Raw genomic sequence first — 14,331 nt, forward strand, 5'->3', positions numbered from 1 at the left:
AAAACAAATAAACAACAACAAACAAAAACATCATTATGACAGTGAATGGGGGAGGAAGAGACAGGCAGACAGACAGAGAGAGAGACCGGCAGACAGACAGAGACCGGCAGACAGACAGAGAGAGCAGCAGACCGACAGAGAGACAGACAGAGCGAGAGACCAGCAGACAGACAGAGAGAGAAACAGAGCGAGAGACAGAGCGAGAGACCGGCAGACAGACAGAGAGAGAAACAGAGAGAGCGACAGAGCGAGAGACCGGCAGACAGACAGAGAGAGAAACAGAGAGAGAGACAGAGCGAGAGACCGGCAGACAGACAGAGAGAGAAACAGAGAGAGAGACAGAGCGAGAGACCGGCAGACAGACAGAGAGAGAAACAGAGAGAGAGACAGAGCGAGAGACCGGCAGACAGACAGAGAGACAGACACAGAGAATGATACAACAGCCAAAGGCATGGTAATTCAGGCCATGACAGGGCCTTAAAATACAATTATGATTTTGGATTATGGGCCAGCTACACCCATCAAGCAGAATTAATCTTGACTCTCATCGTCAGTCCCTTAAATCCCTTTATGCACCGCATACACACACAAACAAAATCAAATGACACCATATTATAAACCCAATGATAGCACGGGCCCCTGAGAGAGGCAGAGCAGAGGCAGAGCAGAGGCAGACCTTCACTTCACTCTGGTGAGAGGAAGGTGCTTCACAATACGACAGAGGACCTCATATGAGTGCTTCACATTAGAACATGTCAGATCTATTTTATTGTGTGCCATGAAGGGTTCATGAGAAAAGATTAAAAGGTGTAACCATACAATACAAAGTGTCAAAAAAAATTGTATTATTATTTCATATATGTTTTATACAAATCACCTTTTCACTCAAAGTCAAACTTTTAAATCTTTTGTTTCAAAAAACTAATTTTTTTTGCGCTAGGAGGTAGAATTGCTACTTTTTGAGCACAAGCCAGTTTAGAGTCTGGTCAAGCTGCCCACGTAACTCCAACTACAACACACTGGCCTCAAACTACCAGAGACAGAAATTCTGAGTTCACGTTTCCATGCCATGTCTGAATACACGTATTGGCCGTGCCAACTACCGGCCAAAGTAACCACTCCATCACTGCTGAACGGCAATCGTGCAGCTGCACGGAGCAAGTGTCGTTTCTATTGCACAGTGACTAGGGGCTGAACTGTATCATTGTGTCATTGTGTCATTGTAAAGGATCATCACTGACAGTTCTGTATAAATGCAGCTGTTAGGGTCCAGTTCACTGTTACCACACCATACACAGGATGCAAACCCCCTACAAGTTATCTGCACTTTGTGTAATGACCAGTGTAACCTGTAAATCAAGCCTCTTCTGTGCTATACTATGGGAATATAGTTGAAATACATTAAATAAGTGCACCAAGACTTCTATGCCACACCTAGACTCAGAGTTCAAACTACACACTGATACCATAATCCACACCAACAGGAGGAAGTTAAGGTCGCCTCCACCTCGCCCCAAACCAGTTCCAGCTCCGTCTACGTTCACCCGACCATGGCCAGTGAGCTACACTTCCTCCATCACCACCACCAACACCAACTCTGCTGGGTGAGCTGCACCCCCCCAGTGCATGTGGCCGGGCTGCCTGTTACCACGGCGCAGGCATCTGAGAGCGTGTTAGCCTAGCCTCCGCCGCCAATGAAAAAACAGCACACGCCACAGCCAGTACAGGATTCCATTCATTCCTCTGAGAAGTGGAGTAAGTGGCTGTGTGTGTGTGTGTGTGTGTGAGGTCTGAAAGAAACCCTCTAGAATCCCAGCAGAGAATTACAGTACAACCACACCTGCAAATTTTTGACACTACCCTACACTTCCTGCTTTCAAAATCAAAAATACCCTGCAAGACAAAATAGGATCCGCTTTTAAATAAATGACGATGAAGTAACAAATGAATGGATTTATACCAACAACGCACACACACACACACACACAGCGAGGCTGAGCAGAGCGTACAGAGCGGAGACTAAAGGCAGTGGATGCTGCAGAGATCCTGTCAACATTTCTACTGTATTTGCTGAGCAGATGCATAGAACTGTGTTGTAAGATTGTTTCATATGGTGGACACCTACTATAGTCAACAACAACAACAACAACAGCAGCAGCAGCAGCCCTGGCAATCAGGGGACTGAATGATTGTGTGAGTGAAGGCCCCATCTGTTCTCAAGCTGGGCAGACCAGAGGGACCACGTTACCCACATGTACTCCCACCCAGCAGGAAACAGAACAGTTATGACGCTGAAGCCTGTGTTCCTGTCCAGCGGAGCGCACAAAACGCTCGCAAGTGAACTGGCCGTGCGCCAGCGTGACAGAGCCAGGTGGCTCAGCGAATAACGAGGGTTTGCGCACGCTCTCCAGGGACGGCCCCGCCTCACCCGGGGGCCAGCTGAGCATCTCAGGACCTCCGCCCTCAGCCCACCTGGGGCGGGGGGGCAGTTGTGGGCAGGTGAAGCTCTCACACACACACACACACAAAAGCCAGTGTTGGAGTGCAGGCAAGGTATTTATGATGGTGCGGGGGGGGATATAGAGGGTGCTGGAGCACAGAGAGATGGCGTGTGTTTGGTGAGGGGCAATAGTTCTCATTATCGGGGTAAACAGAGGGAAATGAAGGGCCACAATATCAGAAGGAGGTATTTTCATCTCCTTCCTGTGTTTAACAAAAAAGAAACACTCAAAGCACCCACAACCGCAGCCGTGCACGCGTGCGCGCACACCCATACCCACACCGCTAGATGACGAGGGCTGATCTCAGCTACACGGGCCTAGCCCAAACTAAAATTCCCATGATACTATGCAGGTCTAAGTCCTGTGTGGCTTACTCATGCTTTCCACACATTCATTTCTGGGAACTGCTGTCCCGCCCTGTTTTACACGCACGGCAGGGTAAACAGCAGGGCCGAGGTAAGGCTCAGCACCCTACTCAATGTTCCTCTGTTCCACGTGTGTGGGTGTACAGTTCTTTGGCTGGAGAAATGTGCTCACAGCCTGGGCTGCCACCAGCCTGTTCTCAGACCAGCGCAACAACCCCCCCCCCCCCCCCCCCCCCAATCTGGGGTCTGAGGTTATTTCTGGAAAAACGGAGTTTGTATTTTCTGCAGATGTGTTCCTGACTCATTCTTACTGTGTCAAAAAAAATTTCCTTCCAACAAAATGTTGCTGTGTGCATGCACTGACGTTCTTAGAACAAGTGCTCAGAACACCGAACTGAGCACAACGGGCTTGTACATCTACATCTATTCAACTTTGATCAAATTCCTAATACACTTGCAATATTTTCAGAAAGCTAATTTACAGGTCTTTCATCCAGCCAAAGGCACCAGGGGAAATCTAGAACCCTGAGACCCAACAAAGCTGAAACCTGGAGAGAGATTCAGCGTCTTCGCCACACCGAGACGATTCAAGTCACCAAAGGGTTAATAACCAGTTACGATAATAAAGTGGCTGAATCAGAGTGTAGAGTGATGACCTGGTGCCCTTCAGCACAGGAGGAGCCTAGAACTGGGTGTTTCGGACAGGCTCCGAGCACAGATTTAAAGCCACTGCCCATCAGGATTGTGATTTACAAACAGGAGGTCAGGTTGTGAGTGTGTAGAAGGGAGATACCGCCCTCAGGTCCAGCTCACACGTCACAGCCGTTCATCAACACCTAACAACGAGAGTGAAGAGCTCTCCTGGTTCAGGGAGGAGGGAGGAGGCGTCACAGAGTTTAGGCTGTTACTTAGAGCGAACGCGGCCAATACGGCTGAACTACGAGGCCAAAAAGCAAAGAACCACAAAGAAAAGGAGCCGTCGGCGCGTTGCCTGCCGCCGTTTTCACGGAACGCGTTCCGACCGCTGGGTTCTTTCGAGGTTGATCTGATGAGCGAGGGCCGTATCGTGAGATCCTGAAGGGGTGAGGTGGGCGAGGGGTCTCCCGGAGGGCGCCCCAGTCCCTCCCAGCCCCGATTCACTGCCCGCTGTTCTCGGTGCACACAACCGGAACGCTGCACAGACCTTCCGCAACCCCTCTGCACACGAAGACGGCAGGAGGGCAGTTCTGTGGAGACGCCTGCAAGCCTCTGACCGTGTGCATCAGCCAGAGAACGGACGAAACGCGGGAGAGCAGAGAGGAGGCAGAAACAGAAGGAGAAGGAAGACTAGGGAGGAGAGAGAGAGAGAACTCGCAGAGCAAACATACAATGAATGTATCGTTAGAGAGAATTAGACTGGATTCGACAAGCCACTTTCACTCCGGCCTCCAGCAGGAGAAGCGTGGCGTCAGCAGTTTAGCCGGCTGCTCTGGGGCTTGGCATCTGCAGAAATGCCAACTATGCACAAAACACACACACAGCACGCATATCTTTAGACTGGGGATTGTGTAATAGTGGGGCAAGACCCATCAGCGTGATCAAAGCATGTTCTCGCATGTTCACACACACACACACACACACACATTTAATAATAGAGCCGAAACCCACACATGATTATGAGGTTATTCTGAAAAGTGCAGCTAGGGTTCTGGGCCAAGCTAAAACCACTTCCTCCAGTGCTGGGAGCGCCAACACGCCGTGCAAACACACCCCGCGCAATCGCCCAAAAACCTGACAAACACTCCCACCATTTATCGAGCACGATGTGAACAAAAACAACAGTCTGTCCAAAAATAACCACAGCGACCAGCTGGAGCGCTGCACACTACTTCAGAGCCTTGAGAACGTGCGGTAGCGATGCATGCCACACACCACCACTGCTAACCGTGAATGAATTTAACAGGTGTACACCTTCACGCTGTTCTACTGCTTGGACCAGGGAACTGCTGACAGCAGAAACACAGAAGGTGAATAAGTCAGGCCTCGTTACGCCGCAAGAGTCGTCTGATTGGCTGGAAGAAAAGGAAATCGGTGCATATATAAAAAAACCCCGCAAATGGTAAGGACGGTTTTGGAAGGCACAGTCTGGTGACATTTTCACACGTCAACCAAACAAAAGCATAAACCAAGCAGCTCCTATCTATGGCCGTGTGTGTGTGTGTGTGTGTGTGTGTGTGTGTGTGTGTGTGTGTGCGTGCGTGTGTGGCTACCTCCCAGCCATGCCCTTTGACCCCATGTCAAGCAAGACAGCAGGGGCAGGTCCTTCAGAGACACAACAGCAGCTTCTGCGTCCGGCCTGCGACTGACCGGCGTCTGGCTTCTCTGCGGCTGATCCTACATCAGAGCAGTTCTCCGCCAGCACGCCCCCTGACCAGACCGGCAGGCACGGGCACTGGTCTGGGTGCTCCATTTCTGGCAGATTGCACACGCGGGGACCGGCAGAAAGCGGCTTTTCCTTGGCGATCTGCACGGACATGAGAACCGGATGACGGAAGTCAGCGCGATGATGTTCTGAGAGCTGAGGAGGGCGATGGGCAGTCTGGGCGACAGGATAAGAACAGATCCCGTTACAGTTCACAGGCATGGAGCTAAAAACTAGATACAGAAACAGCAGGCTGAGGCCAGGGAGTGTTTGGGAAAACGGAGTGGTAATGACAGAAATTAGACAGCTGGGGCAAGGGGATAGTGACCCAGAGAAGCAGAGAGAAGCAGAGAGAGAGAGAGAGAAGCAGAGCGAGAGAGAGAGCTCTGCTATTAAAAAAAACAAAAAAAAACTGTCCCAACAACAAACAGTGAGGCCTAGTCACTCAATCCATCAACCAATCAACACATCGACACTGGGAGACCTCACCGAACAATGGCACAGACACTAACCGCTTAGTGATTGGCTAAGACCATCACCCCCTGCTGCTACAACCCTGCTGACTCACTGTGCAGTACACGCTCACAAACTCCATCCTGTGGTGTCTGGGTGAGCTCATTAATACAGCCTGGAACGCTGGGAGGGATGTTTAAATAAGCCAGGAAAAATCTACAGTGCAATCTTTCTTTCCCTCTTCTCGTCTGCCAAGTAAACATCCAATAAACGTCGGCCTCAGCTAGAACGCCAAGCGAGCAAAAATGAGAGTATCTGTGCTTCCACAGCACCCAAGGAGTCCCGTTCGCTACGAGAGCAAAGCCCCCTCTATCCGGGGGAGCCCTGAGGAGGTCAGGATGTATGGGATCAGCAGGCCAGGGCGCCACTGAGCGGGTCAGCGCCTGTGTCAGGGAGCGACAGAAACACCCCTCATGCTGAGGTTCTGCCTGCGCTCCAGAGAAACTCTTCCTGTTTGGGAGAAACTCATCTTCCCACAGTACATCAGGAGGGAGAATATATGTGTGTCTGTGTCTGTCTGTGTCTGTGTGTCTGTGTGTGTGTGTGTGTGTGTGTGTGTGTGTGTGTGTGTGTGTGTGTGTGTGAGATCTGTGCCATTTAGACACCATCATGAGCAATCAACAGGTGACCGTTTTGCTCCACACCCCTCCCTGGGGAAAGGATATATAATCTGTATCCTGTTCCTCCTGACCAGATTCTCGGAGAACAGCAGCGCGGCAGACACTACAGACTCGTTAGCTGTGCGTGCCGGCCAACTCGGAGAGCGCCAGGCGAACAGCTACTGTAGCCTCCCTTCATTAAAGGAGCTGGAGGAGGGTGAGATGAGGAGCTCCTAGCCAGGGTCCGTCCTCAGCCGGCACCGCCCACGTGTTACGGGGGCTGAGCGCATGGCGTGGGGAATCCGCTCTCACCGAGGAAACGGTTCTCTGATTCAAAACCGGAGAGGCGCTAGCAGGGGTCTGCTGCCTGACGCATGCTCAGGCTCGCACGCAAGCACGGAGGCAGAGACAAAGTAATCTAATCACACACGCGCACGCACACGATCAGAACACAAAACAAGGAAGAAAAAAAAAGGGAATTCTCCCTCCTTTTACAGTGAGCAGCTGGTGAGACAAAGCAGTGTCTGTCCAGTCTAAATCAGTCAGCTTCTTCAAACACACGTGTACACGCACACACACACACACACACACAAAATTCAGTAGCAGCTCCTCAGTCTCCCACTAAGCATGGACACACACACCATTAATGAACCTTCCCCTTCTGACTGTGCGTGGGACTAGAAGACACTGCCAGGAGCCATCCCAGGATGAGAGAGAGAGAGCGCATCACAGCAGAAAGAAGGCTTGAGTCACTCGCGCCATAGAACTCCCAAAGCCTGTGAGCCGCCAGTTCTCTGAAAACGCCCAGTCCCAGCCACTCGGACGGTTTTAAGGAGGTGTAGCGACTAGAACTGCAGTTACACCACACGGTGACGTACAGCGAAGATTCCCCCCACTGGAGGGCTCCGAGCCAGCATGGGTCTACGTCACCCTCCCCTGTCGTGTGGTGTTCTGTTATCCCCACAGCTATCTTTAGCGGTGATCACTATGGATACCCCCAACACAGACTGTGTGTTTGCATGTGTGTGCGCACATGAAAGACAGAGCACAAATGCGTTTTTTTTTTAAGCTCTGTGTTGACCTTCTGAGTCTCTGTTACACATTACATTACATTCATTCAGAGAGAACTTCCTCAAATGCACACACGTATGTTTACACACACACACACACACACACACACACACACACACACACACACACACACACACACACACACACACACACACACACAGACACACAAACACACAGACACACAGACACAGGGCAGATCTGTTTCCAACCGTGTGTTGGTCCCATACTCGAGCAACCCTTTTACACATTAATGAATGAAAATCAGCACCCTGTGATTGGCTCCTGAGGGCTCGGTCTCAGGCCCTCTGCCAATGACTGGACTGCTCAACGACATCACCGTGGAGACGGGGGCCGAGCCGCCCGTCTTGACTCTAGTCAGAGAAACGCACCACCTGCACGTTTGGCACTCAGACAGAATAAAACGATGATAAAAGACTGGCACAAGATGGGAAAATGTCAATTCTGACTTTCAAATAAGATATTTCATGTTATTGTCTGATGAACACGTTTAAACCTTTAAGTCTAAACCATTTCCCGCCCAGAGAGAAAACCAAAGATTTTTTAGATCATGAGTAAAAGCCTTAGTAGATATTGTGGAGACCATCAGTTAAATAGCAAACAGTATTGGGTACCATTTTGTCATAGTGATGGAGCTCAGCAGACAAAAACACGCACGCTACCATTTCAAGAAGATCTTTGCTTTACTCTGCATTTGGGAAACCCAGTCCTGGTCATTAAAATGACGCCTGAGTGAGATCTTAGTCGGGTCTGGCTGATTCACCAAACATCTCTGTAACTGCATGAGAAGCAAAACTAGCAGAATGAAATTACCCATAAGAGTGTACTGGTAGTTTCCCCAAGAGCTCAGGCTTGAAGTGGGAATGACCATGGATTTTCCTTTTATAGACAGACAAACAGTGTGAGAGAGAGGGAGAGAGAGAGAGAGAGAGAGAGAGAGAGAGAGAGAGAGAGAGAGAGAGAGAGAGAGAGAGACAGACAAATGTCTGAGACACACTGTTTACTGAATCTAAGGCAAAAGGATAAAAGTGACTTGATGAAGAATACAGTCACTCACACAAGACCGCATTCAGAGAAAGACAAACAGACATTCAGAGAAAGACAAACAGACATTCCATTGCATGTTCCCAAACTGGAAGAAGAAGCACCGAGAGATTGTGTGGATCAGACAAAGACAGCAAAATAAGTGAGAATGTGACACATGCGAGCTTGACCTGTGATATATGGTTTATGGAGGACTCCATCCTGCGCAGTTGTGACGCCTGGATATCCAGCAGCTGGAGAACATTGTTGGCCAAGGCGTTGATCTGGTAGGCCACGCTGGCCAGAGACTGGGTGGTGTACGCTTTAGTCTCCTCCAATGCCTTCCTCTTGTCCTGCGCCTGAAAACCAAGTACAAGAGCAGACGTCTTAGTCCAAATGCGTACAGGACTATTAAATCTGTGCTTGACATCCCAGCTGCCTGTGCAAGACCCAGCTCGGCCGCCAACGTTAGCAAAAGCAGCCCAGTTTGAGGGAGGGGAGACGTCTCTGCGCCTGCAGGGACCCACGGAGGAGCCCCACACCTTCACGCCGACCACAAACGCACATTCCGGCACTGGAATGACTGCTAGTGTCACGATACCAACACTGTGACTTTGATACGATACTTGCCTCAGTATCTTGATACTGAAACAATAGCATGCCAAAAACAAAACAAAACAAAAAAAACTTAACGTCTGAACACTGAATTGAAAATTCTTTTTTTTTTTTACTCATTAAACAAAAGTTGAAAAAATTAAGATAATGTTAATAATGTTATTCTAATTAGGTTTTATAAACCTTTTACTTTTGCTCAACAAGCTATTGTTTAGTAAGATTTTAAACTGATGTTTGAAAGAAACTAATGCAGGTATATTAGTAACTGAATTAAAAATAATCATCACAGACTTATAGTCAGTAGTAGGTGTACCAATAACAGTATTTTCTGTCGGCCGATGCGGAGCGTGAATGTGAATTGTTAACTTAATAAATCAAAATAAATAAACAGAACTATAGCGTCATCACCGTGAATTGCCAAACTTAGTTAAAATCATTTAATAAATCTGCTCAGTAAATCTGTATTTTAGAGATAGTATGTATGTAGGTGTGTTTGGGAATGAATCAGTACATGTATGACATTAATAAGGGGATTATTATAAATAATTAGATCAAGGTCAGTGTTATTAAAGTTTTTACAAGATATTCGGTAATCGGATATCCCCTGTATCCTCGCGCTTATGCGATTTCCTTGATAGTCATCTTTAAATTTGAAACCAGGCATCACTTCACAAGTGTATATAATAAGACTCAACACGTGCAGGTCTGCGTTCTTCTGGGGTAATGTTCTGGTAACATTAGTCATTACTGACCAGACTGGACATGCCATTATGACCATCGCCTCTACTGAGGAGTGAAAGCCGATCCGCATACCCGTGAGCGAGTTACGGTTAATGGTGCCGCTATAATGTTACGGTTCAAAGTTAACATTACCAGTGTGAACATTCTGTTTTTAAATGCAGATGTGTGCCTCATTGCTAAGTTGGCTAAAAACATAAAGCCAAGTTAAAGAGTTATCATTGCACTTAATTGCATCATCAAACTCGTCCCAGAATGCATCGCGCTTGTTGGACTTGTATTTGAGGCATGCAACTGGCAGAATCGGTATTCGTCACTTTTTGAACTCTGTACAAGTCCGTGTGTTCGTCAGCAAGATCCTTCGCCAAGCTGAACTCTGTTTCCACGACTGTCGGAAACGAATAAGACCTAAACAAACAAGATTACCAATGTCAGGAATAACTCAAGAAAGCACACAAGCCGACGGGAGAACTGGCAATGTAACCATGACGCCACAATCTGTGACAAAAGCTAACAGACTATATCACATTTTACATCTCATAAAAGCGATTTATTCCAAACTGGCATTCCAGTCGAGGCATTCCGAACTGCTCCGAAACCAAACCGAGGCCAAAAGCTACAACTCTCCCCCTGTCTCACTGCAGAAGGTGGTGTTCTCTTGGTTCCTCAGAATGGAAAGCCTTCATCTAACTGTGGTTAACCACCCTCTGGAATATAAATAAGGCTGCGATCACAGATATCAATGGCTTCTGATTAGATAGGTCCGACGACTTCAAAAGGAACTGGAATTCCAAGCCGGAGCGATTGGGCTTAGTTGCTTGTGGAGGAAGGTAGCTGTTAATGTTAGATTTGCAAAAGGAAAACTTGTGGTCCTTTACTTTGCTGTGACTGAGTGGCCTGAAGACATATGACATATGATCTAGGGCTCGAATTCCTACACCTGCAGTGGTGTGGCCTTAGACTTTGAGGTCCAGGGCCCCACTGACCTGCTCAGTAATCCAGCCCACATACCAAGCCTTCTTTTTTGCCACCTGAACAAATAAGACTTAAGAATTCACATGACACAAATTTGCAGATTTAACCATTTTTAAAAAATGACGCAAAGTTTGAGAGTTGACGTCACCACCCCATACCCCTCACCACAATCAGTACTGTGTTCAACAGCTGGGGGTTATACAAGGACACCGTGACCCAGAGTGCACGGAGCCCTTACATTTCTGAAGAAGTAAAATTAACAGATGTGCTACAGGATTCCAGGGACGATCCCGATCCCTCTAGAGCACAACACCAAAACAAAAGCCATCTACTCATGACTCTGATGTTTAATCCTGGTGTTTTGCTGGTGTTTAATTCTGACCCTGTCCCCAAGGCACACGCACATGTGCACATTATTTTGATTACAATAATTGTATAATAATAAATATGTTACAATACTTTTACAATTCCATAAAATCATAAAATCCAAACCTACACCCACATACACAACAAAGGCAAAAAAAGTAGGAAGTTTGCTGTTGGTTGCTGAAAGCAGGCCCCACTGTGTATTTTCCCTCTAGACCAGTATGGTGTAACTTCATTGTGTTGTAACTTCAGCGTGCGGTTGCCCCCTAACTGAATTACGGCTTTCAGCCCTGCTTCAGCCCCATCGTCTCGTACCCAGGCCAGCTGTGTCCGCCTCGCAGTCGAGACAATAGAGAGCTTCCTAATCTGCTCTGCCGAGAACAACGCTTCCGGCCAGAGGAATGACAGTGGGTATTGATCAGTGAGGTGGCCGGGACATAATGGACTTACATTTACGGCAAAAGCTGACACTTTTATCCAAAGAGACTTACAATTATGACTGAATACAATTTGAGCAATTGAGGGTTAAGGGTCTTGCTCAGGGGCCCCAACAGCAACTTGGCAGTTGTGGGACTTTAACTGACAACCTTCTGATTACAACTCAAGTACCTTAACCACTGAGCTACCCCTGCCCCCTACCACTGTTTGTGCTCAAGTAATGCAGACTTCAAATGAGTCTGGGGACAGTTACGGAGCCTAGAGTGATTGCGATCAGAGAATACACGCCCTGCGTTTGTTGTGATCGGGTCTTATGGTACTACAGCGTGTCCTGAGTCAACAATCACGGTGCCACAGCAGGAGACGAAAGCAAAACACCATGCAAACCGCGCCAGCATGGGGGTACGTCAGTAAATCAGGGTTTCTCACTAAACTAAACCACCTGCAGCCAAACTGAGGACTGTCGCCTAGTAATGTTTCTTTACTTCTCCTAATCGACATTTGCTTCAAGACAAGGGAGAAAGTTTCCAAGGAGCAAGAGAAGGAAAGTGGGAAAGAATGGGAAGAGAGAGGAGGGGACAGTCAGAGGCTGTTAGACAACATCGGTAGACATTCCCTGGCAATAAATCTCTCATCTCCCCCACAATGACCAAGTCCAAGGCACACATCCCTGAAGCAGGAAGACAGGAAGTGGGAGCAGGGCCACACTGACTCGCCAACCAATCATTTGCTTTCACATCCACCCCCATGTGTAATGATCAACACCTGGCTGTAATCTCCATTAAATCTTGTTTCCCTAACTTGAACGTGACATCTTGTGCCTTTTTTTTATAAGCACGGGAGACTACAGGACACTCTGATGTTTTAGATATGACTATGAAAACAGTCATTTTGGCTGACATTGTCTGCATATTCCAAATTGAAATGGCAGATCCAGCTGCCAAGACTTGGATGAGCTACAATTCTAAAGGGAAAGTCGAGCGTAGAGAGGTTTTAAGCAATGGCAGAGTGCCAACAGCACCCCTCTGACACAGTAAGCCCGGAGAAGAGAGGACGTGATCTTTTATTGCTCCTGCACTGACTTCAAATGATAACTGTAACTAAAAATGTTGATATTGCTAATAATAAATAGAACATGTAGCAGCAACAGTGGGATAGCATTACGCTACCGCAGCCCTGAGTGCTAGCTAGATCAGTGCTAGCCAATGGTAAAGTGTTGCGTAAAGGGAGAGAGATGGGGTGGGTTTGGCAGATCCAGGGTACACAGTGTGGGCAGGAAGGAAAAGGGCAGGCTTCCTTCCTAGAGAGTGAGAAGATCAGTGAGAACACCACCCCACCGCCCAAGCCTCTCCAACCAATAACTGGACACAGAGGCTGGAGAGAGGCAGAGCGTGAACACCGCACATGGTGGTGTGTCTTTCTTTAACACCCTTCCTGAAGCCAGCAGTTGCAGTAGTGTTTCTAATGACTTTACAGGGCTAGACCCACAGGAGAGGGAGTGGAGTGGAGTGGAGTGGAGTGGCCTTTCTCTAGTGCTGACGGCCAAACAGGACTCATTACTGTTTGGCAATGACATCACATCTGGGTGGTGGGGGGATAACATGCTCTCCAGGAAATTAAGGAGCAGGAAACACATGGAATGTGTTCAAGTTAACATTACAGAAGTCTTGAGGACACAGGCCAGTACCCGGGGGGTGGGGTGGGGGGGGGGGGGATTGACCCATGATCGAGTCACATGCTCGTGTGTTCAGGGACATTCTGGGCAGTGATAGGGAAGTTTAAGCTATGAATCAGCATTTGCCTTGATCTCCTTCTGGAGCACACTGCCTGTGTGTGTGTGTGTGTGTGTGTGTGTGTGTGTGTGTGTGTGTGTGTGTGTGTGTGTGTGGCAAGCAGCTGAAACGTCTGGGCAGAGGAAGTGGGCTGTAATTATTGTCTGATCTCAAATGGCCACTTTGGGAGGTGAGATTAACGTGGCTAATGGCAGGAAGGAACCATCTTGAAGGAGGAGCTAGCAGAATGTGGACAGGTGAGGAGGCCCAGCTGTTTGTGTGTTTCTGAGGGAGGACGCTCTCAGTCCTGCTCCTGCGCCTACGGGGCCTGGTATACCCAGGATTCCTTTGTGTACCACTCAGTGACGAGGACCCATCCTTGACAGAAAGTGAAACGTGGGATTTCTTGCTACTTAAACACACGGCTGAGAGAAAAGAAAGGAACAGGGGCCTCTGGTGAAATCTAGGCACTGACGAGAACTGTGCAAACACGCGCCTCCGGACCAAGGTCAGCCAAAGGTCGTCGCGCCCTGCTGATTTCCGTTTGCACACGGAGGCAGCACTGGGTCCAGTGAGCTGGCCAGCTGGACGGGAGCCGCACCGTCTGGGAAGGGCGCGTCGACTCTGTTGTCTTGGAGGTTCCTCAGCAAACAAATGTGGCGGATAAACGCGGTCATGCTGGCTGCGCACGCGGAAGGGACGCGCTGAAACACGCGTGCCCTCGAGAGCGCTAGGGGAAACCACGCTCAGCTTTAGCAAAAGGCAGCGTGACAAAGGCGAGTCAAACCAGCACAGTGGTAACCAGGGAGGCAGAGGTGAATTACATATCAAACCAACGCACTTTTAGTGAAAACAGAACGGATATCGGGAGCAGACAGAACGCCAATGGCTGCCAAAGCCAGACTTATCTACACCTACTGAAGCCCACAGCAGAGA

General features: G+C 48.6%; 1 protein-coding gene across 13 annotated transcripts in view; it reads right to left on the reverse strand.

Moving 5' to 3' along the window:
* The window catches only part of abi1a (abl-interactor 1a), a 32,501-nt gene that overhangs the window by 14,933 nt on the left and 3,237 nt on the right, over positions 1–14,331 (reverse strand). For 12 of the 13 annotated variants that reach the window (XM_027017773.3, XM_027017765.3, XM_081696775.1 and 9 more), the window contains exon 2: positions 8,683–8,850. In XM_027017773.3, the coding sequence (XP_026873574.2) occupies positions 8,683–8,850 (168 nt within the window). Of the gene's footprint in view, positions 1–7,020; positions 7,459–8,682; positions 8,851–14,331 lie in introns of those variants that run through there. The other variant, XM_027017772.3, reaches the window with a different exon arrangement.

This window comes from Electrophorus electricus, chromosome 14 (assembly GCF_041902795.1).
Source record: "Electrophorus electricus isolate QZ-2024a chromosome 14, ASM4190279v1, whole genome shotgun sequence".
NCBI classification, from domain to species: Eukaryota; Metazoa; Chordata; class Actinopteri; order Gymnotiformes; family Gymnotidae; genus Electrophorus; species Electrophorus electricus.